The sequence below is a fragment of the Erythrolamprus reginae genome, chromosome 1 (assembly GCF_031021105.1).
Source record: "Erythrolamprus reginae isolate rEryReg1 chromosome 1, rEryReg1.hap1, whole genome shotgun sequence".
NCBI classification, from domain to species: Eukaryota; Metazoa; Chordata; class Lepidosauria; order Squamata; family Dipsadidae; genus Erythrolamprus; species Erythrolamprus reginae.
In genome coordinates this window covers 55,100,888-55,128,704 of record NC_091950.1, presented here as the reverse complement: position 1 = coordinate 55,128,704, position 27,817 = coordinate 55,100,888, and the positions used below count along the sequence as shown (strand labels likewise).

The window sequence follows — 27,817 nt, the reverse complement described above, 5'->3', positions numbered from 1 at the left end:
GAGCGGCCTCGCTACCAGTTTTACCATCGTCTCGACCACCACCAGCAGTAGCAGCAGCAGCAGCTCGGACTCCCACAGCATCATGGACCTCTCCTTCATGGCCGCGCAGGTAATTTGGACCGCCTCCGTCGGTCGGCCGAAGGAAGGGCGCTTCCTTGGGCTTAGACCCGTCTCTTTCCCCGCCCTTCGTGGATGGTTTGGCAGGGAGAGGAGCTGCCCGAGCTTTGATTCGGTTCCAGACAAGGATGCCCTTCGGGTAGGGAAAGAAAGCAATTGCACAAGGCTGGATGTTTCCCATGAAAATGATGGCTTCTGCCTATTTCAGACTTGGTGATTGTGTGTCCTTTTAGAATAGAAATAGGAATAGAAATAGGAATAGAATAGAATAGAATAGAATGGCGTATAAGTGCACCATTGCCTACTGTCCCTGTCCTACTGTCCTATTGTTTTCTATCATTACTTTTTACTATTACTTATCTAAGGTTTTAGGTGTACAAATTACCATCCTATAATTGTTTGACAAATATATCAATAAATAAAACTAAATAAAATTCTTTATTGGCCAAGTATGATTGGACACACAAGGAATTTGTCTTTGTTGCAGATCCTCTCAGTGTACATAAAAGAAAATATACATTTGTCAAAAATCATAAGGAACAACACAATGATTGTCATAGGGGTCAAATAAGCAATGAGGGAACAATATGAATAAAAATCTTAAGGCCCCTTAATTTTTTTTAAAAATATATCTTAAGTTAAACTAATTAATGGGCTGGTGGTGGAATACAAAGACGTAGACAGGTTTTGAATAAAAATGCCCCTTCCCCTGAAGAAGGTATAAATGGGTGTCTGTTTAGCTAAATAAATTATGCTACTGCTACACTATTGTTTGGCACAGATGAAAGCCTGATAAATATAGAATGCTTTGATTATCTTTAGTAGTACCATGAATAACTTGGATAGAGTGTTTCGAGTATCCTTTGAACGAATCTGGAAGAATCTACCTGGTCACTAGAGTTCGACAATAATTGAATCAACAACACAATCAATCAACCTTTTGGGAGGGGAAAATATTCTAAACTTTCTATATGTCTCACTAGAAATTGTAGTGTAAATGTAGTGTATACTACATGTATACTACATAAATGTATACATGTAAATAAATATCAACATGTAGTGAATGTGAAATCCCGGCAGGTGTATTCTGAATTCAGAGCACGGACCATTTTTGAGAGGCAAAACTATTACCTTACTTTCCTGTCTTACACAAAAGAGTAAAGCATAAGTAAAGGATTAAAACTTAATTTTCTTAGGCGAAAGAGAAAAACAACCATATGTTAATTAATTATATATTTCACCAGATGGTCTGCTGCTGATTGACCTCAATGCCTACTGACTGAAGAATAATTTCCTATTGTAGTCCTCCCAATATGGTACATTTCAGGCATGCTGTGTTTGCTCTCTTATGATCACCTTGTAGCATTGCCTTGCTGCCCTCCAGATCGATTGCACTACAGCTCCATTCATTTTCCCAGCTAGAATGGCTGGAGGTTAAGAGAATAATAAGCTGAAGGCAGTAATAGTTCCATCCTATCTAGAGGACATCGGATTGGGAACAGACATATTTGTTTCTTACCAAAGAAAGTTTGGGTTATAATTAACATTCTTTAAAAGACCAAGGAAATGATCACTAGAGTATAGATGCTCTCTGGAAAGGCCTTCTGTATATTTCCCAGCATCCTCTATAGTTGGAGGAAAGGAAAAACATCCATTTAACAGCAACAACAAGGAAGATCTAATCATTTTTTTTTTGTGCCCCTCACCCCCAGAAAATGTGCTTGAAAGCTTAATTGGGAGTTGCAGCAATCAGAAGTTGTGTAATTGGACATTTCAAGCTAGGTTTCTTTGTTTTTAAAAATAGGATGATAGCAATAGGGCTGAATATACTGCTGGTTGGATTATTTTTAGTTTGCAAAGATTCAAATTTCTGCCGGGTGATTAGATTAGATTGTGTTACAGATGGATGTAATACTTTTCTTGTGATGAGGCATCATGCTTGAAAAATGCATTAACTTGTTTTATTAAAAGTAGTGAAAATGCCATCCAATTAAGCAGGTAGTTTTTTATATGTATAAATTTTACTAACAATGGAAACAGAAAGGACTTTATCCAGAACGTAGTAGGAATTTTGTCCTGAAATAAATGTCTTCATCATGAATGTTCACATTTAAATATTTCATTTTCTTTTCTATCATATACTCAAATATTGCCCTTTCCATTTTCAATCTAGATCACTTTAAATAATAATAAATAAGTATAAATTATTTATATATTCTGAAAACAATTTGACGCAGTCTTGAAATGTAACATGAATCTGATATGGCTTCTTAATATTTTTAATGGTTATTAAAATGTTATTTTTGTGTAAAAAGGATATATTTTTGTTTTATTTTGGAAAAAGGTGGATTTAGAAATTTGATACAAACTTGAACAGTTCTACTTTCAGATAACAATTACGTGAGGTGAATTGACGAATTGAAATAAGAGTTAACAAGTTGGCATAGGTTAATCACAGGTGTCATGTTGTTTCTGTCAAGGTATTTAACTGTGTTGCAATAAAATATTATACAGTAAGCTAATTTCCAGTCAATGATCCTCTTTTTAAAATTCTGTTTCACTCCCTCTGTAACAGCCAGTCAGGATTCCATAATTGTTGACCAATCTTTGTTCTTATTAGTGATTATTCAAAGTTATGATGGACCTCTCTGGGGTTACTTAGAATCTGGATTCAAGGATTCAAATGGCTGCGTCCACCCCGGCAGTCTTATGACCACATAACATACACTCAGCATCTGACCTCCGTGTATAGCTATTTACAGTATTCCGTGGTCACATGACCATGTTTGATGACAATTTTGCTGAAAAACAGCATTTAATTTCAATTTTCAGCTAAATGAGCCCATAGCAAACTATTTAGTCAGTTCATTTGCTTTATAACCACTGTGTTCAACGATCACTGCAAAAATGGTCCTAAAATCACATGGATGATCAGATTTATGACCATCACAACTTACAACCGTAAAGGCAAGTAGTCATAACCAATGTTCCCTCTAATTTTTTTTCGATGTGAGCGGAAAAGTATAATGTCTGAGTGGCACATTTTCATGCCTGGGCATGGATGGCTTAGAAACCCAGTCGTTAAGCGAATCTGGCTTCTCCACCCTCTCCCCCATTGTCTTTGCTTGTGAGACAGTCACAAAACGGGGTCATGTGACCTCAGGACTCAGCAAGGGTCATAAATATGAAAAGTGGCCAAGCTTTGATCACACGATCGTGGGGCTCCTGCAAAGGTCGTAATGTGGGATTACAGAAAGGAAGGAAAGAAAGAGAAGGGAAGGAGGGAGGGAGGGAAAGAAAGAAAGAGGAAGGGAAGGAAGGAAGGAAAAAGAAGGGAGGGAGGAAAAGAAAGAGAAAGAATTTTAGTTAAGGAAGAACCCAGAATGGCTGGATCTGGATCTTGTACTTTAAGGGAGTTTCTTTTGTCTTTTTTTAATGACACTTACTCTGGTGATTATAATAAGCTTTATTGTGTTTTACACTCAAAAACTACAGGACATTTTGTAACTGATTTTTTTGGGGAAATCCAGATTGAAGCATTCTTAACAGGTAATTGCCTCTCTTCCACTTAAAGGAAATCAGTGAGGTTATCAATTCTTTTGCTGTTTTGTTCAATTCTTCTTACCTAATATTCAACTGGATGACTACCTCTTGAATAAAGGTCATCTTTCTTATGAAAGTAATCTAACATTCCCCCCTCTTGCCCCACCTCCTCAGTAGAATGTTGAACATTATTCTGTACAGCCAAGGTCTAGTGTTCAAAAACTAGGCTAAATGATTTCTTGTGTCTAATGTAACTTTTTATTTCCTCCCTCCCGCCCCTTTTCTCTGTTTGCCTCTCCTTTTTTCTCTCTCCTTTTCCCTCTCCTTTTTTCCCTCTCCTTTGCCCTCTCCTTTTTTCTCTCTCCTTTTCCCTCTCCTTTTTCCTCTCTCCTTTTCCCTCTCCTTTTTTCTTTTTTGCTTCTCTTTACTGTATACTGTATATTAAAACACTGAAGCAAATAATATAACCAGTAATGGCATTACTTTGAAGCAGAGGATTTATTGCCAGTCCAATTCAAAAGCTACTGCATCACTTTATGTCCATACAATGCAAATCCATTAATCATATTTTAGCCTCGTGCTGCACAAACGCAACCTGTGTATGATTCAGTGTGTGAATATTGAACCCAGAAAAGTGAATTAATCAGCCATCATTAAGTTAACCAAGACTAGGCACCCAGTACAAATGTAATTTATATATTTTAATCAGCAACTGTCAGAAGAAGTTCCATGGCTAAGAATACAAAAAATTGGTTAATTTAAGATAATTATACTTACACCAGTTATAGTTATGTATCATTTTGGGTGGAATTACTTTTAAATCTGTCTAAGCCTTTATCCAGCCCATAGTCCCAATAAGGCTGTGATGGCAAACCTATGGCACACATTTATTTATTTGTTTGTTTGTTTGTTTGTTTATTTATTTATTTATTTAATTTGTATGCCGCCCCTCTCTGTAGACTCGGGGCAGCTCACAACAGTAATAGAAAACAATATATAATACAAATCTAATAATTAAAACTAAAAACCCATAATTTAAAAAACAAGCACACAACATACCATACATAAACAGTATAGGCCTGGGGAAGTTATCTCAGTTCCCCCATGCCTGATGGCAGAGGTAGGTTTTAAGGAGTTTACGAAAGACAAGGAGGGTGGGGGCAGTTCTAATCTCAGGGGGGAGCTGGTTCCAGAGGATCGGGGCCATCACAGAGAAGGCTCTTCCCCTGGGACCTGCCAGACGACATTGTTTAGTCGACGGGACCTGGAGAAGGCCAACTCTGTGGGACCTAATCGGTCGCTGGGATTCGTGCGGCAGAAGGCGGTCCCGGAGATATTCTGGTCCAATGCCATGAAGGGCTTTATAGGTCAAAACCAACACTTTGAATTGTGACCGGAAATTGAGTGGCAACCAATGCAGACTGCGGAGTGTTGGTGTACACATGCCGGAAGTGGTATGCAGAGCCATCTCTCCAGGCATGTCAGCCATCGCCTGTTGCTCTTTTGGGTTCAGTGCGTGCATGCACACTGACCAGATGACCTTTGTGTGCACTGGAGTACCAGAAACCGGAAGAGCAGCTCTAGAGCAGCTCCATATCTAGGCCAGCTGTTCTTCACGCACAGGAGTGCCAGAAACCGGAAGAGCGGCTCCTGGAAGCACATGTGCATGCGGGAAGCTAAGCTTCTAGTTTCCAGCCTGTGCATGCACACCAACCAGCTGCTCTTTGCACACACATGCATGCCAGAAACCAGAAGATCAGGTGGCCTGTGTGCCAGGAAGCTGCTCTTCCAGTTTCCCGCACTCCCGCATGCGCATAGAGGAGCTGCTCTTCCAGTTTCTGGCACTCTCCCTCACACACCTGCTCCCATTTGGGCACTCGGTTTGCCAACACTGCAATAGTCACTCATGCCCTTATCACCTCAAGGTTCAACTACTGCATTGCTCTCTACATGGGGCTACCTCTGAAGAGCGTTCGGAAACTGCAAATTGTGCAGAACGCAGCCGTGCGAGCAGTCATGGGCTTGCCCAGACATGTACATATGTTTGTTTATTTTTGTTTATGTTTATTTAGATTTGTGTGCCGCCCCTCTCCGCAGACTGCATTGGCTGCCAATTAGTTTCCAGACGCAATTCAAAGTGTTGGTTATGACCTATAAAGCTCTACATGGCATCGGGCCAGAATACCTATGGGACCACCTTCTGCCGCACGAATCCCAGCGACCCGTCAGGTCCCACGGAGCTGCTATTATTATTATTATTATTATTATTATTATTACTACTATTATTATTATTATTATTATTATTATTATTATTAATTAGATTTGTATGACGCCCCTCTCCGTAGACTCGGGGCGGCTTACAGCAATGACAAAAACAATATATAATGACAAATCTAATAGTTAGAATCTAAAATAACAATAATACATTTAAAAATTCTAAAAAAACAAGAAACCCCAATATATGAAAACATACATATCATACACAAAAAGCTACATAGGCAGGAGTTGGCCTTCTCCAGGTCCCGTCAACTAGACAATGTCATTGGTGGGTCCTAGGGGAAGAATCTTCTCTTTGGGATCAACTCCCCCCGGAGATTCATACTACCCCCACCCTCCTTTATGCTGCCAGGCTTGGGACTATTAGATTCTTGTCCCCCGGCTGATGAATGTGCTGAGAGAAAGTTGATTAAATGGGAATGACTGCTTTTTATGACTTGGGTTTTTTAGATTTTATATTTAATTAGTTGGATCTAAAATGTTATTCGTTGTTTTATTATATATTGTAAGCCGCCCCGAGTCCTTGAAGAGGAGCGGCATAAAATTCCAGGGAGGGGAAAAAGGCATTTAATAAAGATTTTCTTATATAATGAAAATTATATTTCTACTGGATGAAACAAATAATTCAGTGTGATTTTCATAAAGGAACTGAAGAGAAATGTAGATGTCATTGAAGAAAATATTATCTCTTTTGAAACAAGCAAGCCAGCTGCAACTAATGAGGCCTGACATTTAAATTCTAGATGGCTTATTTCTTAGTAATTTATCTCTTGCAATTCTTTTTCGGTTTTCATCCTCCAATTAAAACTATAGAACCTATTCAAATGGAATGTTGAATACTTTTCTAACTTATCATTGCTACATCTGAAGGGGACACAATCTGAAGTTAGTTGGGGGAAAGATCAAAAGCAACATGAGAAAATATTATTTTACTGAAAGAGTAGTAGATCCTTGGAACAAACTTCCAGCAGACACAGTAACTGAGTTTAAACATGCCTGGGATAAACATATATCCATCCTAAGATAAAATACAGAAAATAGTATAAGGGCAGACTAGATGGACCAGGAGGTCTTTTTCTGCCGTCAGACTTCTATATTTCTATGTTTCTACATTGGCAAGACACAGAGCCCTGTAAAAACTCTTACTTAGATTGAAGTGAAATGCAATGATGTGGAAAATTAGGATGAGTGCATCAAAAAATTCATTGATGATAAAAAAAAATGTTAGTACAGTTTGGTCTTCAGACAAAATGCTTCATGGCATGAAATACCTTCAGGAATAATAAATCATATCATAACCTTTGATATGAAAAGATCTGTCTAAGTACCTGTCAATTTTTATCTTGATTAATTATCTGTGGCCCTAAAAGAGGGAATTGTAAGTGCTACTAAAATTCAAAGTACTTTGGTGATAGGATAGTAGAATTGTGCTTTAATAAAAAATAATTATTTAGACAGTTTATTTTTAATTAGTAAAACTGATACTGTTTATCTAAACAGTATCCTCTGCCAACCTGCCTTCCATTGAGGACCTGTATACTGCACAAGTCAAAAAGAGGGCGGGGAAAATATTTACTGATCCCTCACATCCTGGACACAAACTGTTTCAACTCCTACCCTCACAACGTCGCTACAGAGCACTGCACAACAAGACAACTAGACACAAGAACAGTTTTTTTCCGAACGCCATCACTCTACTAAACAAATAATTCCCTCAACACTGTCAGACTTTCTACTAAATCTGCACTTCTATTCTACTAGTTTTTCTCATCATTCCTATCACCCATTTCCTCCCATGTTGACTGAATGACTGTAACTTGTTGCTTATATCCTAAGATTTTCATTAATATTGCTTCTTCATTGCTTATTTGACCTCTATGACAATCATTAAGTTCGTACCACATGATTCTTGACAAATGTATATTTTATTTTATGTACCCTGAGAGCATATGCACCAAGACAAATTCCTTGTGTGTCCAATCACACTTGGCCAATAAAATTCTATTCTATTCTATTCTATTATACAAAAATATACATATTTGAAGAATGTATTAAAGCAAGTAAAAATAAAATGAAAGGAAATCTGGATTTTTGAGAGAGGTTATTCATGGCAGAAACAACATCAATTTACATAGGTATCTGCATGCTTTAGTGATTTCCAGTCTTTTGGGGCTGATAAGACACATCTGAAATTTTGAAAGTAACTTGCATGTATAAATATTGCCTCTTCTTGCTATAAGAACATGTATTTTATACAGTTAAGCATTACTAAATTTCTTCCTTTTTGTATCTTTCTGATTTTATTCTTCTTTTCAAGCTTGTGCTTGAAAATTTATATTTAAATTGTTATTGCTTGCTGTTCCAAAATGTACTGTATAGTCTGTCTGTCTGACTGACATTTGTAGCTTCTTTATTGCAATGTCCTCTATATTGTCTACTCTGGAATTGATTTCTATAAAAAACCATATCCAACAGGTTATTTGTGTTGTAGTAGATTTCTGATAACCTCGGGTTCTGTTTTAAAGTCATGTTTGAAGTATAAAAGCACATGCACATATTTATTTATATTCCACATTTATGAACCATCTCCATCAAAGAGTTCTCTATCTCCTATTGTCTTCAATGTGTAATCTATTCTTATATGGCCATTTGTCCTCTTTGGCTTCTTATCAGTATTGTATGTTTCATAGATTTCATAGATTCCTTGGTATTCCAATTGGATTTTATCTTTTATCCAATTTTATCCAATTGGAATACCAAGGAATCTATGAAATTCCTTGCAAAACATGTGCAGCCACATACATTGGACAAACCAATCGAAGAGTAAGTGCACGCATTGCAGAACATAAAAATGCAATTAAAAAAGAAGAAAAGACTTCCTCCCTTGTCCAGCACATTAAAAAAACAGGGCACGAAATTGACTTTGAAAAAACTAAATTACTTCACAAAACAGAGAATTTATATAGAAGAATTGCCTTGGAAGCCATAGAGATCGAGAGGAACCCCCTTTGCATAAATAAAAGAGATGACACGTCCCGCCTACCAGAGATTTGGAAACCAGCCTTAAACAAAAAAACACTTCATAAAAATCACCATGTCAATCCTTCTAATAATTATGATTCCACCAACCAATCAGATCACTAAAACATAATCACCCAATCTATTTGCTACATTCAAACCAAATCTCCACCCCCACACTATATACTAGGAAGAAATGACAGTTGCAAACATTCCATTTTACAACAGCTCGAAGATTGAAACTTCAGCCTGATGATGGTGAATGTGATTTCACCGAAACGTCGCATAGACATGCAAAATATTACACAGGGCAAAACCCGAACTCAGAACAATCTACATATATATGTATATATATACGTCAATATTTTTTTTTAACATTTGACACATACAGAATATAGTTGTTGGCTATAAATAAAATTAACTGCCTGGAAATGGTCCTGGGTTGGGCCTAGAGGCAAAAAGGAGCTGTGATGTTCCTTCAATATACCAGGGTGATCCGACATTAAAAATATATACACACACACACACACACACACACACACGTATTAAAAGAATCTGCAAAAGAACTGGATGGCTATACCCTTAGAAGACTTAAGGCCCAAGGTGGAGACCAATTGTTTTGGAGAAGGTCTGTCTATCTGGTTTGATAAGACATTAATTTCATGCTACATAATCAGTCAACCACTGTATGTACTTTTTCTGGATGATCACATGAGTTCTACTCATTTGTAATTCTTACGGAATTTATAATTTGCCCTTACTTTGAAGGTAAATGTCACTGTCAAACTTTAATCGTGTTTATCAATTTGATTATATACTCAGTTCAGTGCTGATATAATTTCGTGTAATATTTAAAATTGCTTTTCTCCTTGTAAAGGATTGATGAGAGGAGGGGTCCCCCCCATTTTTTCCCTGCTGTGTCACATAAAAAATGTGAACCAGCAGGAGGAGCTCTGACCATGCCTTCTCGGTACCATTAGGCACTGGTGACAATGTTGGTGTTCCTGTGCAGAGGGAGTAGGAGCAGATATAATGGTTGCTGTTTTTAATCAGGCAAAACTTTGCATATGCTTGAAGCACCTAATGCTTGATTTAGAAAGGTTTGTGAGTGATAAACTATTGAGGCACTTCTAAACTTTCCAAATGTGGAATCTAATTTATATCCAAGGCATAATAGTATTCCTGTAAAGAATATCTTTGATAGTTTAAAGTTAACTGTTTAGTATAATAACAGAGCTCTCTGCTCTTGTCTATTTTCCTTTTCCTACAATAGATTGGCATCAGGTTTTGCTGCTAAACTAACAATGGCAGCTATTGTAATCTACCAATTTCTTCCCCCAAAAATGTACCAGTTAAAAGCAAGAAACAGCTCCAATAGAATTGACAATATACAATTATGGCATTTTGTTTGTAGACTTTGCTTGCAAGTTTTTAAAGCTGGTTTACAGGGTTGATCTTTAAATTGTAAGTTCATGAAAGAATCAGCCTCCAGACCTAACTCAGGTAATCCTCAATTTACAATCATTCATTTAGTGACCATTCAAAGTTACAATGGCACTGCAAAAAGGGACTTATGACCATGCTTTACATTTATAAATGTTGCAGGATGCCCACAGTCACGTGATCGAAATTCAGATGCTTGGCAACTGACTCATTTATGATGGTTACAGTTTCCTGGGTCATGTGATCAGTTTTTGTGAGCTTCTGACACACATACTCAATAGGGAAGCCAGCTTCAGTTAACAACCATGTTACTAACTTAACAACTGCAGTGATTTACATAACTGGCAAGAAAGGTCATAAAATGAGATATAACTTACTTAACAAATGTCTCACTTAACAACATAAATTTTGGGCTCAATTATGGTGGTAAGTCAAGGACTCCCCAGTACAGCCTCTTGAAAATCCTTGTATTTTTGGCAATAAATATACATTTGAGATGGGGAAAGAGAGGAATTCTGTTATAGTAAACGCTTGCTGAATGCAGTTCTCTGAATTGACAAATAAATCTGGAAATCAGTATTATTCATGAAACATAGTTAACATTTAAATTACATATAAGGCTTCATTTATGTTTCTAATTTTTCTAAATTGCCTAGTAATTGTGGTCTTTTTACAAATCAGGAAAGAGGAATTTGTAGCATTCCAATTTTTTATGTTTCTTTTTGTTGATTGACACTAGTGATAATTGAAATCCGATGGTATTTGGGGAGATAACCCACATAAGAGGAACCTAGAGTTAGATCTCCCCTTCATACACATACTATTTACTGACTGGAACTAGCCCAGAAAAAAAAGAAAAAAATCCTCTTTTAGTTCCTCTAACTTCCAAAACATTTTCGGTTCCTCTAACGTCCAAACTCCAGAGCCAGTCTAGAAAGATAAAATTGTACTAAGCCATTGAGAAATCTAGAAAGACAATGAGGGATATACGGCCTCTATCTCAAACCCTCCAGGGTCTAATGCTGTCTCCGTACTATAATATGGCTTGAAACCTGACTGAAAAGAGTCCATATAATTAACTTCCTCTGAAGCCTCAAGAAGCTGAACACCTACCACTTTTTTCATAATTCAATCCAGGGGTGAAATGTTTCCGGTTCGCTCATACCTATCAGTCATCAGAGAGCTGGTCGGGAAAGGAGTGTGAGGCTCCACCCATCTGCCCGGATGTTGCTGTATGGGTTCTTTTACCCTCTGTGCATGCACAGAATGCTTTGTGCATGTGCAAAGGGTATAAGAACCCAAATGGTGGCATCTGGGCAGGGTGGGTGGGGCCTTGCACTCCCTTCACGATTGGCTCTTTGATGACCGATAGGCACGAATGAACCGGGAGCATTTCACCCTTGATTCTATCTAAAAAAAGGAAGGTGAGAAACTGAATAAAAGTTGTCTACTACTGATGGGTCCAAGGATGACTTGTTAAAGAGGGGATGGACCACCATTTTCTTCAAAAGAATTGGGACCATGCCCTCCCACAGAGAAGTAGTCACTGCTACTTGGAGTCTACTACCTGCTACCTCCCAGCTAGTCTTCACTAACCAGGAGGGATAGGGATCAAAAATTATAGCCAAGGGGGCTCTTCGCTCCAAGGACCTACTTCCTATTACTAACAAGGTGAACATTATCCTAGATAATGTTCTTAAATCATCCCATCTGACAAAGATTTATATTAAAGAAATCAAGGTGAGTCTTATATACACCTCTTCCTCCCTTTATTTCTATGCAAATTGTAAGCATCCTTTGAACTCAGTGACTTAATTAAGTATCCTTGCCGTTAGCCCAATGGAAACCAGAATCTTTAAGAAAGCCTAGGGAAGTTACAGCATTTTCTGCTGTATTTCAAATGCAAGTGGAAGGATAAGCCTCCTTCCTTAAGATCACAGGCAAAAAAAATCTGTGACACTTTAGCACTTTACCATTAAAAATAAGATTAGGGATTTTCCATATAGTTGGACTTTTGCTTCCTGGTGTGTTTTCACATGAACAAAATTTAAAGTTCTAGGATTTCCTTTTTGCTAAAGCATAAACATTGACGCCTCCAACCATAAGCAAAACATGTTCTGTCAATTTCGGATGGATGTTGTTCATAAAACTCATAAAATTTCCCTCTGCATGAATGATTGGAGTATAAATTAGATACTCATCATATTAAAATCTAATTGACATTACTTTGTCATTGACTGCATTGCACCAGGTAGTGTCCTTATTAACCGTATTTTTCAGAGTATTTCCTCCTTAAAAGAGGCTGATAATTTGGATGTGTCTTATACTCTGAATGTAGCTTTTTTTCCAGCCCTAACTAGCTGCTAACAATCTTCCCATCTCTTACCTTTCAGGGTCTTTCATTGTTTCTCTTGGTGAAGAATGTTTTCCAAGTCCTAAGTCTTTGCAGGGCTTTTTTCATTACTCTAATTTGCTTTTTTCATTACTCTAATTTGCTCCAGCCCTAACCAGGTACTAATGATGTTCCCAGCTCTTACCCACTTGCAAGCTCTTTCATTGTTACTCTCTGTGAATAATGTTTTCCAAACTCTGTCTTTATAGAGTTTTTTTCCCCATTCTCTACTTGCTCCAAATGTTTCTTTCCAGGCTAATGATGTTTCCAGCTCTTACTGGCTTGCAAGCTCTTTCATTGCTACTCTCTTCAAATAAAGTTTTTTTTAAGCCCTAACCAGGGGATAAAATAATGTGCTGAAGCCTACTAGAATAAGGATAGCCAGATGAATACCTGATAAGCAAATTCTTTTCCCTATTTTCCTCCCCAAAAACTAAGGTGTGTCTTATCTTCCGAAAAATAGGGTCTGCCTTTCCTTATTATTGCAACAACACTGTCTCTTCATTGTTGTTCATGTTCTAAGTAGTAAATAATATATTTTGACTGAAGGAGTCCAGCTCCTGTCCATTTTAATTTGCTAGTGCCTGCGTAAGTTATTCATTTCATCTTTCACTGTGTTGAGTTCTCCCCCTTTACATTTCTCTGTCTTAGCAGTTTCAGATCTTATTTTCCTGCAAGGCAACATCAGGAAGTAGATGTCCCAAAGGTTTTAATCTAGTCATGTCGCAACCACAATTACTACTCTGCAAGATTCTCAGCTTTTCCTCAGCATGTTAAGTGCCAGTTGACCCGAGGGGCCCATCATCCAGTTACACTGTATATCTATATGGTTTTCTTGTTAAAGTACCAGTGTGGTTTACCAAGTTGCTTTCTCCCACACAGTATGAAATGATGCCATTACCCTTGTCACTAAAGTAAACATTTGCTTACAGCATCTTCCTGTAATGTTGTTGCTTAACATAGGTGCCTGTTTGCTTTAGCTGGATAGCTGGTGTGACCTTCCTGCAACTGCAAGATCAGAACAAAGGTCCATCTAATATACCTTCTTTTTTAAAAATTTGGCACAATTCCAACTAGATGCCTATAGGTAGCATTGAACAAGAAAATAGCCTTTTCATGTTGTTTCTTCTTCTATAACCTGACACCCTTCAGATGTGTTAGATCTCATATCCCATCATTCCAAGACAGCATATCTGGAAATTATAAGAGTTGATGTCCACTACTTCTATAGAACAAATGGATGAAGACGTCTGGGCTATAGTAATAGCATGGTATTTGTATTCTCTGTTAATTTATCTATTGCCTACAGAAGGCATTGAGGCTAATACCTGTTTTTTACAAATAATCTACAAAGCTACACAATATGGGAAATGGCTACTCATATTAGGAATTATCATCTAGGAATGTACATTTTAACCCCCTTAAAATGTCAAAATAGTACATGAAGAAAAGTAAAAGGATATTACATATACTAATGCTTTTGAAAATAACATTTTTAATTGCCAGCTAGTAAATTTCAGACTTCCAAGACAGCATTATTGAAACTTTCATCATTTTGCACATCAGGCTATGCAAATGTGTGATATATTGAAAGTAGCTACCACGTTTTCCCAAAAATAAGACCCTGGCTTATATTTTTTGAACCCTGAAATAAATGCTTGGCTTTATTGCCATGCACTCAAAAGCCCAGGAGAAAGGAATTTGAATGCATGAGTTTCTTCAAGATTGTGTAACAATAGCTTCACTATTTAAATGAGAATTAAAAAACAATTCTATTATCATTGTAGGTGCATCAATTTAGCTGTTTTATCTTAAGGCTTATTAACATTTAGGAATACTGTGAACTCGTTATGAAGACTAATCGTGGGAAGAAACAAGATACAGGGGTTTATATAATATAAAAATGTATCCAGATGCTACTATTTGCAGATATTTCTTTCTATAAATATAGATACATTTTTTCTCAAAATTTCTTCCAACTGTGGGGCCTTTATGCCCTTTATGCCCTACCCAGGATATTCAGTGTTTTCTTCCCCATGTTATCCATCACTTCCCAGAATCCTTGGTTTTGCCCCCATTTCTTTTTTCCCCAATATTTACCTCTGTCTTCTCTTCTTAAGTCATCTCTATTCTTTGCCTTTATTCCCCTTCAGCCCTGTCCTGCATTTTCCTTCTCCTCCATTGGCAGTTTATTGAATAGAATAGAATTCTTTATTGGTCAAGTGTGATTGGACAGAAAAGGAATTTGTCTTTGGTGCATATGCTCTCAGTGTACATAAAAGATGCATTTGTCAAGAATCATGAGTTTCAACACTTAATGATTGTCATAGGGTACAAATAAGCAATCAGGAAACAATCAATATAAATCATAAGGATACAAGCAACAAGTTATAGTCATAAGTGGGAGGAGATCGGTGATAGGAATGATGAGAAGATAATAGTAGTAGTAGTAATGCAGCATTAGTGAATAGTTTAACAGTGGTGAGGGAATTATTTGTTTAGCAGAGTGATGGCATTTGGGGAAAAAACTGTTCTTGTGTCTTGATATGCAGTGCTCTATAGCATCGTTTGGAGCAGGGGTGGGCAATTAATTTTGCCATAGGACCGCATGAGAAATTTGGATGGTTTTAGAGGGCTGGCTAATATAATTAACTCAGTTCTACCCAATGCTGGGTAGAACTGAGTTAATTATATTATAATTATAAATTATAATTACATATTATATTATATCTTATATATATAATTATATATTATATCTTGAACACACGGTTCTTATCTAGAAAAGTTGGACAGACCTCCGCGGGCTGGTCACAGAAAGCAGATGGGCCGCATCCGGCCCTCGGGCCGCATCTTGCCCAGGTCTGGTTTTGAGTGTAGGAGTTGAAACAATTTGTGTCCAGAATACGAGGGGTCAGTAAATATTTTCATGGCCCTCCTTTTGACTTTTGCAGTATACAGATTATCAGTGGAAGGCAGGTTGGCAGTAATTGTTTTTTCTGCAGTTCTGATTATCCTATGAAGCATTACAGTTTATATTAAATTATCTATATCAGTCTTTTGCATTCTGGTATCACTTACATTTTTTCTACTACCAGTATGATCCCCTTCATCAGTGATCAGAATAACAAGATTATAACCATCTTAACATAAATATTTTGGAAGAATTTCTAATTCCTTTTGTGTCTATCCTTCATTTTTGTTCCATATTAATCTCTACCTTTATGCTTATTTTTAATCCTCGCTAACTTTGTTTAACAATCATTAAAAATTTGATACTTGCCCTCTAGAAAAACCTATTTCTGAATTAGATACTTCTTAGTTCATGTTGGCTTTCCCATTCAAGAGGCAATTGAAATGCTGCTTTGACATCTTTTTAATATTAAGTCAGCATTTGATAGCTGGCTATTATTTGCTTCTTCCCAAAGTAATCTTATAGATAGCAGTGTTTATAGCCTCATGACCTTTAAAGACATTAAACTCCCCAAAATACTTTCCAGCACATGCTGAAGATTTCTGAGAATTATACTCCCAACCTTCAGAAGGTTGCCAGATTTGTGTCATGGACTTAACTCTTGCTTATCCTATACTTCCAGAAGTGGAGAAAATAACAAGGTAATGTAAATGGACTGTCACATTTTCGTTTTGTATCAACTTTAAAAAAGAATTGCATATTCCAAACCATAAACTCTTTGATAAGCCAGCTTTCCAAATTTTGAGGATCATTAAAGTTAATTAAGGTTGTCCTAGAGAGAATTTAGTAGGACAAATTTCAATGCATAAAGCTTCCAAATATATTTACACAATTAAATATTTCAAGATGTTGGGAAAAAAATCATCCTGTGGCCATTTGACACTAGATGGTTGATTGTGTGGATTGGAGGGATTTTTAGAGTTTTAATAGTTCATTTCATGCTTGGTTCCAACTCTAAAGCACATCTCATCCATCTTAATTCACCAATCAAAAATGGCATACCAGTTTTGTGGCAAAGACTAGTGTGTCTCTATTTGTGTCCTGGTAGTGATTGGTTGATTATTTGTTTGTTTGTTTGTTTGTTTGTTTATTTATTTATTTATTTATTTAATTTGACTTCTATGCTGCTTAATCCTGAAGGACTCAGGGCGGCTTACAACAATATAAATTACAAAAAAACCAATAAAAAAGAAGTCAAAAAATACAAAAAATACAATTTAAGCTCTAAAACTCTAATTAAATACAATGGTACTTTTATTTAAGAACTTAATTTGTTCCCTGACCAGGTTCTTAAGTAGAAAATTTTGTAAGTAGAAGCAATTTTTCCCATAGGAATCAATGTAAAAGCAAATAAGGCGGGCAAACCCATTAGGAAAGAAATAAAAGTTTGGAATTTGGGTGGGAGGAGGAGGAGGAAGAAGATGAGGAGGACAGTCGCTGCTGAAGGAAGAAGGTAAGGTGAGGGGAATCAAAAAAATCCAAAATTTTAAGGCTTTTTTTTTTTTTTTTAAAGAGGGACTCTGAGGCTGCGAGGAGGAGCACATGCCTCCCATACACCCGGCGCGAGGCTGCCTCCCATACACTGTCCCAGAGAGAGAAATCCAGGGGCAATGGCCTTCGTGCCACTCTCAAATTTCCTGGGAAATTTTTCCGGCTCAGGTTCTTAAGTAGAAAATGCTTCTTAAGAAGAGGCAAAAAAATCTTGAACACCCGTTTCTTATCTAGAAAACTTCTTAAGTAGAGGCATTCTTAGGTAGAGGTACCACTGTAATTGGAATAAACAGATTAACTGGAAAGAAATCCGATTGAAATATGTGGAATTCATTTCTAAGTAAGCATCTGTACAATTGTACCATAGTATAAATTGTATAAAACACATTGATTTGTTTATTAATTTTATTAATATTGATATAGCAGAAAGGTATTTCTTTCTTTTTCCTTGATAATGAAAGTTTTTAACTTTGAAAAGATCTTAACCATTCTGAAGAATTAATTACCTTTCACTTGCTTTTTCTTGGTGAAAGCGTCACATTTTTCATTCACATTTTTTCTTAGGAGCCCTGCAATTGTGAATGATTTCTGTTCTAATATAGGATTACTGTAAATTTCAGGCACAATTCTGTTTCTAAGTAGGTATGTTTCTTTTAGTATCCACCTGTCAGGTGCTGCAAATAAAAGTTCTGTTCTGCTACAGCAGTGTTTTTCAACCAGTGTGCCGCGGCACACTAGTGTGCTGCGAGACATGGTCAGGTGTGCCGCGAAGCTTAGAGAGAAAGAAAGAGAGAGAGAGAAAGAAAGCAAGCAAGAGAAAGAGCGAGAGAGAGAGAAAGAGAGAAAGAGAAAGAAAGCAAGAGAGAGAGAAAGAGAGGGAGGGAAGGAGAGAGAGAAAGACATAGAGGGAGGTAGGGAGGGAGAGAGAAAGAGCAAAAAAGAGAGGAAGGAAGGAAGAGAAAGAAAGGGATGGAGAGAGAGAGGAAGAAAGAGGAAGGAAAGGAGAGAAAGAGGGAGGGAGAAAGAAATAAAGCAAAGGGGAGGAAGAGAGAGAGAGAGATTTTTTTTGTCCAAACTTTTTTAGCGCCCCCCCCCCCTGCTCAATGTGCCCCAGGGTTTCGTAAATGTAAAAAATGTGCCGCGGCTCAAAAAAGGTTGAAAATCACTGTGCTACAGTACTTCTCACTAAAATACATTCTTGTTAATGAATATATATTAATCTGCCCCTATACTTGCTCCGTAGCCCTCTTGCATAAAACATAAACAGTAGAAAGAACTGCTGAAATATTGGATGGTGTTTGAATTTCTCACAGAATAGTCTTTCTCTGTTGAGGCTTGGATAAACACCTTAAAGAGAGAAGTTCATTTAAGATTTGTTTTCCCCCTTGCAGAGAGGAGTGATTGAAGAGGAAGGGAATAAGCAGGTACACAGTGGGGAATACACATTAAAAGGAATGTGATGGCTTGGAAGCCCAAAGCAAGAACCCTGATATATTCCCCATTGCCTGGGAGCTTCAAGAACCCTGATATATTCCCCATTGTGAACTTTTATTTTTTTTAATTTTTTTATGATGCCGCCCCTCTCCGTAGACTCGGGGCGGGAACTTGCTTATAATTCTTTCCTCTCCAATAATTATAACTACAAACAATAATTATCTTCTAATTATCCCAGTGCTGGAATGAACATTACCAAGGGTGGGAGAGTGGGTGAAAAGGGAAGCTGAAATAAAATTGCAACCATAGTTGCAATCATGTGATTTCCCAGTTAGTGATCGTTTTGTTTAATGACAGACCTGCCAGTACCAATTGTTGAACTAAGTGAGGAATACTTGTACTTAGATTTTGATGGAAGAGGGTTGTTTATGTTTGTTTATGTTTATTTAGATTTGTATGCCGCCCCTCTCCGCAGACTCGAGGCGGCTCACAACAAAGTGAAAAACAATTTACAACAAATCTAAATTTCTACTAAAAACATTTTAAAAACCCCATTTTCTAAACACACATACATACACACATACCATTTATAAATTGTATATGCCAGGGGAGATGTCTTAGTTCCCCCATGCCTATATGAGGTATATAGTTGGATGTTATCAGCTGACTAGCATTAGCATGTTCCCCAGTTTTATTTTTTCCCGGCTTCAGGCTATAGTTTCTAGGCCAGTGATGGCGAACCTATGCCACGCGGGTGCCACAGATGGTGCCATATCTGCTGGCACCTGAGCTGTTGCCCTAGCTCAACTCCAATGTGCATGTGTGTGCTGGCCAGCTGATTTTTGGCTTGCACAGGGGCTCTGGGAGGGCATTTTTGGCTTCCAAAGAACTTCTGGGGGGATGGGGAGTGTTATATCTGCCTGACGACCGGCAGCAGGGAAAGCCGCGGGGATTGGCGCCTTCTCCAAGGTGCTGATTGGCCGCGTTTACTAAGTAACAATGCAGGCGGGAGATTATGCTGTTCTGTATTGGCTGGCTCCTCAGCCTGTCTGCTGTATAAATGTTATGCTTTTGCTGAAACCTTTTCATGTGTGTATCTGCCTGCTCTGGCACGAGTTCTGTTAATAAACGGCCTGAATTATACGTGAGTTCCAGTCATTACATTTGGCGACGAGGATTCCTACTATTGTGGGTAACTATACTTACCACAATGTCTACCCACGTATCTTTTCCCCCCTTTGATCCACAAGGGGAGACCTGGGACTCATACGTGGCCAGGTTTGACTGTTTTCTAATTGCAAATGGATTTTCAGAGATTTCCGGTGACCGTAAAAGGGCTTATTTCCTCGGATTTTGTGGCACGGAAATGTTCGAGACAGCTCGAGCCCTGTTTGCCCCGGTTTCCATAAACAATGTGCCCTGGGACGAGTTTCTTAAAACTCTTCAAGATCATTATGCCCCGGCTCCCTCCCGTTGTGCTCGACGGTATAAGTTCTATCAAAGGAATCAAGGTGAGGGGGAATCGATAAATGACTATGTGGCTGCTTTACGCAGGGCGGCTCTGTATTGTGAGTTTTTGGATTTGAACGATTACCTCCTTGATAGACTGGTATTTGGCATTAGAGATGGTCGCCTCAAGCGGCGTTTATTGGCCATCCAGGATTTATCATTTCACACAGCTTTGTCAGAGGCCAGGGCATTTGAATTGTCCACTCAATCTGTGGCAGCCATGGACTCCTCAGTCAATGTCACCTTACCAAGTACCCCTTTCCCAGACAAGCCAGGAGTGCCTGCAGAAGCAGACGGGGCAGCGGCGCCTTCTGAGGAGGAAGTATGTCGGTTGACAGCGAGTCGAGGTCGGGAACAGCCTGCCACCCGCCCCCGGGCCCCACTATCTCCTTGCCGTGGGTGCGGAGGGGGGCATCTCAGAGTAAATTGCTCTTTCCGTGGCGCTTCTTGCTGGCGCTGTGGTGCAAAAGGGCATATCGCTAAGGTTTGCAGGTCCCGTAGATCTCCTCCGCCGGCTCAAAGGGAGCAAAAAGACTATTCTAACTCAGGCTCTCGGTGGCAGCGACGATCCTCGTATTCTCGCCGGGAAGACTGCAATGCTATTTTTACTTCCCCGCGTTCGGCTACAGCGTACGTGCGAAAGACGTCCTCCTCGATGGACAAGATTTCTGTGTGTGTGCGCCTGGGCCACACTGTTTGCCCGATGCAAGTCGACACTGGATCCGCCCGGTCCCTGGTGTCCTGGTCGACGGCAAAACGATGTTTTCCCGCGCTACGGAAGTCTCAACTTCGGCCATGTCAGCTCAACCTCAAGGACTATCAGGGAACTCTCATTCCTCTTGTGGGGGAGGGTACCTTTACTGTGCAATTTAAGGCTTTTTCAGGCAAACTACCTTTAATTATTGTGAATGGGCCATTTGCCAATTTGTTAGGTTTGGACTGGTTCACTGCTTTGGGGTTGTCTGTTACGGGAGTGAATGCTGTAAGGGAGGAGACGGGTTTTGAAAGGTGGGCCAAGGAATTTCCCTCGGTGTTCGATTCCAGCCTGGGCTGTTACAAGGGCTCATCGATTTCTTTTAGCTTAGACCCAAATGTCCCAGCTGTCCGACTTAAACCCCGCCGAGTACCCATTCCTCTGAGGCCCAAAGTGGACGAAGAATTGGATAGATTAATTAGCCAAGGGGTTTTAGAACCTATTGACCAGGCAAAATGGGAAACCCCAGTAGTTATTGCGGTCAAGGGGGATGGGGGAATTCGCTTGTGTGGCGATTATAAATGTTCTATCAACCGGGCGCTTGCACATCATTCCTACCCCCTGCCAGTGGTGCAGCAGCTGCTCCACTCACTTGGAAAGGGCAGGTTGTTCGCAAGGCTGGATTTAACGCAAGCGTACCAGCAGTTACCTGTAGACCCCCAAACTGCCGAGGCACAATCGATAATTACTCACCGGGGGGTGTTTAAGTGCAACCGACTTCAATTCGGGGTGTCTATTGCCCCTGGAATTTTCCAGGGGCTCATGGAGCGGTTGCTCTACGGAATTGGGGGAACTGTCCCCTATTTCGATGATGTATTGGTTTCTGGGGGGACGATGGAGGAGTTGGAAATGAGAACGAGACAGGTACTGTCTAAGTTTAGAGACGCTGGACTCAAGTTAAAGGCAAAAAAGTGTGTTTATGGGGTCCCGAGTGTGGAATTTTTAGGTTTCACAGTAGATGCTGAGGGAATCCACCCCACAGGGGATAAGACGAGGGCAATTAAGGAGGCGCCAAGGCCACAGTCAAAACAAGAGCTGCAAGCATTTTTAGGTTTATTAAATTTTTATGCCGTATTTTTGCCTCACAAGGCATCGGTCGCTGAGCCACTCCATAGGCTGCTAGATAAGGAAGCTGTTTGGCATTGGGGGCGGCGGGAAGAGTCCGCATTTTTGGCGGTAAAAGAAATTCTGACTTCCAACAGTGTACTTGCCCAGTACTCCCCAACGTTGCCTTTAATTCTTACATGCGACGCTTCACAGTTCGGCGTGGGGGCGGTGCTGAGCCATAAGTTGCCAGATGGGAAGGAGGCTCCATTGGCATTCTTCTCCCGCACTCTAGCTAAGGCAGAACGGAATTATGGGCATATCGATAAGGAGGCTTTGGCTCTGATCGCGGGGGTGCGGAAATTCCACAACTATCTATATGGCCGGCACTTTGAGCTCGTCACGGACCATCAGCCTTTGTTAGGGTTACTAGCTGGGAACAGGCAGAGCCCGATTGTGCTGTCTCCGCGCATGTCGCGCTGGATAATATTTTTAGCCAATTATTGTTATACGTTAACTTACCGGCCGGGCCGTCACATTGCTCACGCGGATGCATTGAGTAGATGTCCCCTTACGGAGCTCCTGTCAGATCCTGCTCCAGCCTGCACGGTTTTGGCCATTGGGGATGAGCCTGTTTTATTGGCAGCTCCGGAGGTAGCCAGGGAGACGGGGAAAGATTTAGTTTTGTCCAGGGTTAAGCAGTGGATTCTCCGAGGCTGGCCTGCCTCTTCTCCTGGGGAAGAATTTGCCCTATATTTCCGTAGCAAGATAGAGCTGTCAGTGGAAAGGGGTTGTGTGCTCCGTGGGAGTAGAGTAGTAATTCCCCCCAAGCAACGTGCACATGTACTGTCTGTGTTACACAAAGGACATCCCGGCATTGTCCGTATGAAAGGGCTAGCTAGGGACTATGTTTGGTGGCCTGGCATGGATAAGGAGATAGAACAGCGGGTGGCAGCTTGCCAGGTGTGCCAAGAGAGTAGGTCTCTTCCCCCCCGAGCGGAAGCGTTGAGTTGGGAGCCACCTGCGGGGCCATGGGCAAGGCTACACGTTGATCTGGCCGGTCCCTTTATGGGTGAGAATTTTTTAATAGTCGTGGATGCCCACTCTAAGTGGCTGGAGGTGGCCCGCTTGAGGTCTACTCAGTCTATGGCTATTGTGACAGTTTTGGAAACATTGTTCGCTTCTCATGGGTTCCCTGACATACTTGTCTCGGACAATGGCCCTCAATTCACTTCTGTGGCTTTTGAGTCGTTTTTGGCTGCTGTGGGCATCAGACATGCCCTGGCATCGCCTTGGCATCCCGCCGGAAATGGGCAGGCGGAACGCATGGTGCGCTCTGCCAAGGATGCCCTCAAATGGATGCCACATGGGTCATGGCACCAGAGGGTCACGGAGTTGCTAATGGCTCAGCACTCCACGCCATGTGTGGCAACTGGTAAGACTCCGGCCGAATTGTTAATGGGCAGGAAGCTGAGGATTACCCTGGACAGGTTACATCCCTTATATGCCCCTGCTGCACAGTGGCCAGAGCCAGCGGGAAGGAGAATAGAGGTAGGTGACAGGGTGTTTGTGCGGGCATATGCAGGGGGGCAGAACTGGAAGCGGGCAACTATAAGTAGAGCATTGGGCCCTCGTTCCTTTGAAACTATCCTAAGGGATGGCAGGGTTTGGAAAAGGCACTTAGACCAAATTAGGGTGGACCGGGCAAGAGATCAGGAAGTCACTGGGAGCGGGGATGGGTTGCTGGAAAGAGAGGTGTTTCCATTACCACCCCAAGCCAGGGAACTAGGAAGTCCAGCCCCAGACAGCTGTTCAGGAGTGACTTCTCCACACAGGGAGTTAAGGGAAAGATTGACAGAGTTGGAGGCCAGGCCGGAGTGTCAGGAAGGACTCAGACGCTCCAGCAGGATTTCAAAAAGACCCGCCTATTTGAAGGATTACGTTTGCTCCATCCAAGAAGAAAGGAGTGTTATATCTGCCTGACGACCGGCAGCAGGGAAAGCCGCGGGGATTGGCGCCTTCTCCAAGGTGCTGATTGGCCGCGTTTACTAAGTAACAATGCAGGCGGGAGATTATGCTGTTCTGTATTGGCTGGCTCCTCAGCCTGTCTGCTGTATAAATGTTATGCTTTTGCTGAAACCTTTTCATGTGTGTATCTGCCTGCTCTGGCACGAGTTCTGTTAATAAACGGCCTGAATTATACGTGAGTTCCAGTCATTACAGGGAGGGCATTTTTACCCTCCCCTGGCTCCAAGGAAGCCCTGGGCTCACCAGAAGTTGGGAAACAGGCTGTTTCCGGCTTCCAGATGGCCTTCAGGGGGCGAGGGGAGCTGTTTTCACTCTCCCCAGACATTGAATTATGGATGTGGGCACTCACATTTGCGCGATAGCGCTCGCGCATGCTCTCTTGGCACCCGAGGAAAAAAAGGTTCATTATCACTGGTCTAGGCTATAAATCTCTTTGTCCTTAAGGGTAGGAGTCACACATGCATCAGTTGGAAATCCCTTGGGAAGAAGTGTAGATCACTGTTGTTATCACCTGGTTGGAGTTTTGTGTTTGAAAGTACAAGGTTGGTGAAAGCTACACCTCGTATAAACATGGTGTGTGTTTGTGATTATGTGAGTGTGTATACACAGACGCACAGAGAGAGAGAGAGAGAAGTGGCTGCTTTCTATAATTCAAAGGCTACATTAAGAACAATCGCTTTTATAGATACTGAGTACTCCTGAAAAACCATCCTATCCATTATTTAGTAAGAATAAACTGGCCCATTTTAAACCTCTTTGTTCATTTCATTGTCCTTTTACATGCCTCTGATGCATCATTTCCTTTAAAATCTAATCCATGTGGGTTTTGACTGTAAAAATCATCAGGATTGGATTTCCAAAATAAATGCTGGGTGATTAGATAGTTTGCTTTCCGCACATTTATTATGGGAAGTTTTTTGGGTAGTATAACAGTTCCTATCAATTTCTCAGCTGTCAAAGACATGTGGGACCTTTCTAAGTAAAGCTTTAGTTGGAAAGTGTAAATATACTTAATTTAATCCCTTTCTGCTTGTATGAGAGTTATTTAACCTTTGGAAAGGCTAGAAATATTTTCATGATGGATAAAGCACTTTTACAAAGAAAAAAATAATCTGAAAAGTCAAGAAGCTTCCTTGCGTATCAGGTCACGCTATTATCTACGTAGTCTAATCTTTTCTAACTGACAGCAAAGTTTTGGATAAGACTTTTTTAAAACCAGAATTACCAGAAATTGAACTGTGACTTTATCAAGAGTTATATTCTAGTTTCATTTATATTTGATTACTCTCTACTTGATGTTGCCAGATTTAAAGTCTAAGGAACGATAATTCAGATTTTTCTGCAATTCTGTGTCATCGTTTCCGACCTCACCCCGCCCTCAGTGATTGTTTCCAAGTATTTTGAAGTATCGGCTAATATCAAATATCACCAGCCTAGGAAATCCTATATTTAATTCAAAATTGCCCTCCTCCTCCTTTTCCCCCGTTTTCTTTTCTAACATTTTCTTTGAGTCTGATCTCTTGGGATTTCTTGCCAGCTGTGAAGAAAATAAGGCTGCTTCTATTATGGATGTAAAAAGTCTACACAACCATATTAAAATCCCAGAGTCTCTGTGCAAGACAAAAATCAGCTGGCTGGCACACACATGCACATTACAGCTGAGCTAGGGCAACAGGTCACATGCCAGCAGATATGGCTCTGCAGTGCCTCCTGTGGCACCCATGCCATAGGTTTGCCATCACAACCCTAGGAAGTCTAGGCCCCAGGGATTGGCAAGCAGAACCTTCCTGCTCAAACGCGGGACCTAAGTGAAACCATTTCAACTGTCAATACATTTTACTTTCATCACCCACTGTTGGAAACCTCCAAACCTCAGGCTTTTCATGGAAGAGTAGAGCTCATGAAATGTTGATGTTCTTTGAAAGGAGATGTTGCTGTAACATGAATGCAAAACATATTTATTTCATGCAGTACATCTGCTCAGACAAAACTTATTTTTAAAAACAGGAAACCTTATCTAAAGCATAGTCTGCAGCTTTGCTGACCAGTGGAGTTTAGCTACTTTTCTGTATGCAATACGGGTCTATATGGTCACCTTCCATCTGGACATTAACTTTTATGTTTGCCTTCTGCAGATTCCAGTTATGGGAGGAGTGTTTATGGACTCGCCCAATGAAGAATTTAGCACGGAATATTCTTTGTTTAATTCATCTGCCAATGTCTACAATGCTGCCTCAGTGCCAAACCAGCCAGAAGAGACATCTCGTTCTTCAAATGATGCAATTTTGTTATGGATTGCAATTATAGCCACGATTGGGAACATTGTAGTTGTTGGAGTTGTGTATGCATTTACATTTTGAGAAGTGAAGAAGACAGCTCCAGGAAACAAGAGTTGTTTTGCCATCATTCCTAAGAACAGATGTATGTGTATGTATGTAACATTATGTGCACATGCCTATATAAAATGTAAATCTTTATACATATTGGTAGGTAGATGTAATTTCTTATCTAAGGTCGCAATTAACAGGAAGTGGCAAACAAAATCACCAAAACATCCTTTACAAAAAAGACTTTTGTAAATAAGGTGAGATGAAACATAATTTACATCATTGCCAATTAAATATGAATCTAAGATGAAAAGTCGATACATATAAATGGAAATGCAGATTTGTTCATCAAGGGCTCTACTGTGAATCTTTAGGTTATGTAAATAAACTTTTACATCTTTTTTCTTTTTCTTTTTTTTAGTGTAAGCCCCGAAGTTGTTACATTCTGCAGGAGACGGCAGTGTAATTCTGTTGCTCTTTAAAGATACAGAACAAGTGAAAGTTCAATTTGTTTTGAAGTCTGCCAGGCAAAAATGTTTACTCTTAAGTAGCGCAGAGCCTCACAAGTGAAATGTACATTATTCACAGAAATTTCACAGATGGTAGATTCCTATTGTAGGCCAGATGTAATTTTTCAAAGCTTTCTCTTCGGGAGAAAAAAAAATTGCGAAGAGTCCTAAAAATATCCACATATCTGAGTTTGAAAACAGCCCTAGGAGTTAGAAGTCCTCATTTGGGGGAGACTGACTGGACAGGGCAATTTTGCAAAATGGATGGATTAAGAATCTTATCCTTTCGAGAGTGTTGTAAATTTATGTATTTTTACGCAGTTGGAAACCAAACTACTGAATTTGAACTATCCAGTTGGAATACGCATGGAGGTCTTGAGAAAAGAAATTTAGAGGTAACCAATTGCAACTCCAAAAGTTATCTCACCCAAGCTTATGGTGAAAATTAGGGTGTGCCAATCTTTCTTAAAACCAAGAACCTGTTTGGAAGTATTCTATAACTGTATGCTATAAAATCTGTTCTCCTTTGCCAATTTTATGGAGATGTGTTTTTAAAATGGATCTTTTTCAGAAACTTTTTAATCAAACATATTTGTGAGTAATTTATAACATAATGGATCTTTTTTGTTTATCTAATTCATTTGTAATCTGTTTTTCCTCCAGAAATTTAAGGAAACTCCTTTTCCAAGTTTTTACTACAACCACAGCCCTAGGAAATAAGTTAACTAAGAACTTTTAACTGGCGTGCTAAGAAATACTAGCTTTAAGTTATCTTGATAAATTGCTATTGAAGGAGGACTTGAAGCTGGTCCTAATCCAATATCTAAACCATCATATGACACCTGCTGTCATCATCTGAGGTACCAAACATTTCTCCTTTCCCTTCACATTATCTCATATGAAATGTCCCACAGTTCTGCCAAATCTTACAACGCAAGCCTATTTTTGCATATACAGTGA

At 39.8% G+C, this 27,817-nt stretch overlaps 1 protein-coding gene across 1 annotated transcript; it reads left to right on the top strand.

Moving 5' to 3' along the window:
• On the top strand, positions 1 to 26,430 carry C1H14orf132 (chromosome 1 C14orf132 homolog). The gene is made up of 2 exons (XM_070733546.1): positions 1 to 109; positions 26,157 to 26,430. The coding sequence occupies exons 1-2, from the start codon at positions 83 to 85 to the stop codon at positions 26,379 to 26,381; spliced, it is 252 nt and encodes an 83-aa protein (XP_070589647.1). The 5' UTR covers positions 1 to 82; the 3' UTR covers positions 26,382 to 26,430.
• The last annotated feature ends 1,387 nt before the right edge of the window (positions 26,431 to 27,817 follow it).

Bases quoted from the DNA above. Each gene is read 5' to 3' on its own strand.
- C1H14orf132 (XM_070733546.1), top strand. From the start codon at position 83: ATGGACCTCTCCTTCATGGCCGCGCAG. The intron at 110-26,156 runs GTAATTTGGACC...TGCCTTCTGCAG, and splicing joins TCTCCTTCATGGCCGCGCAG to ATTCCAGTTATGGGAGGAGT.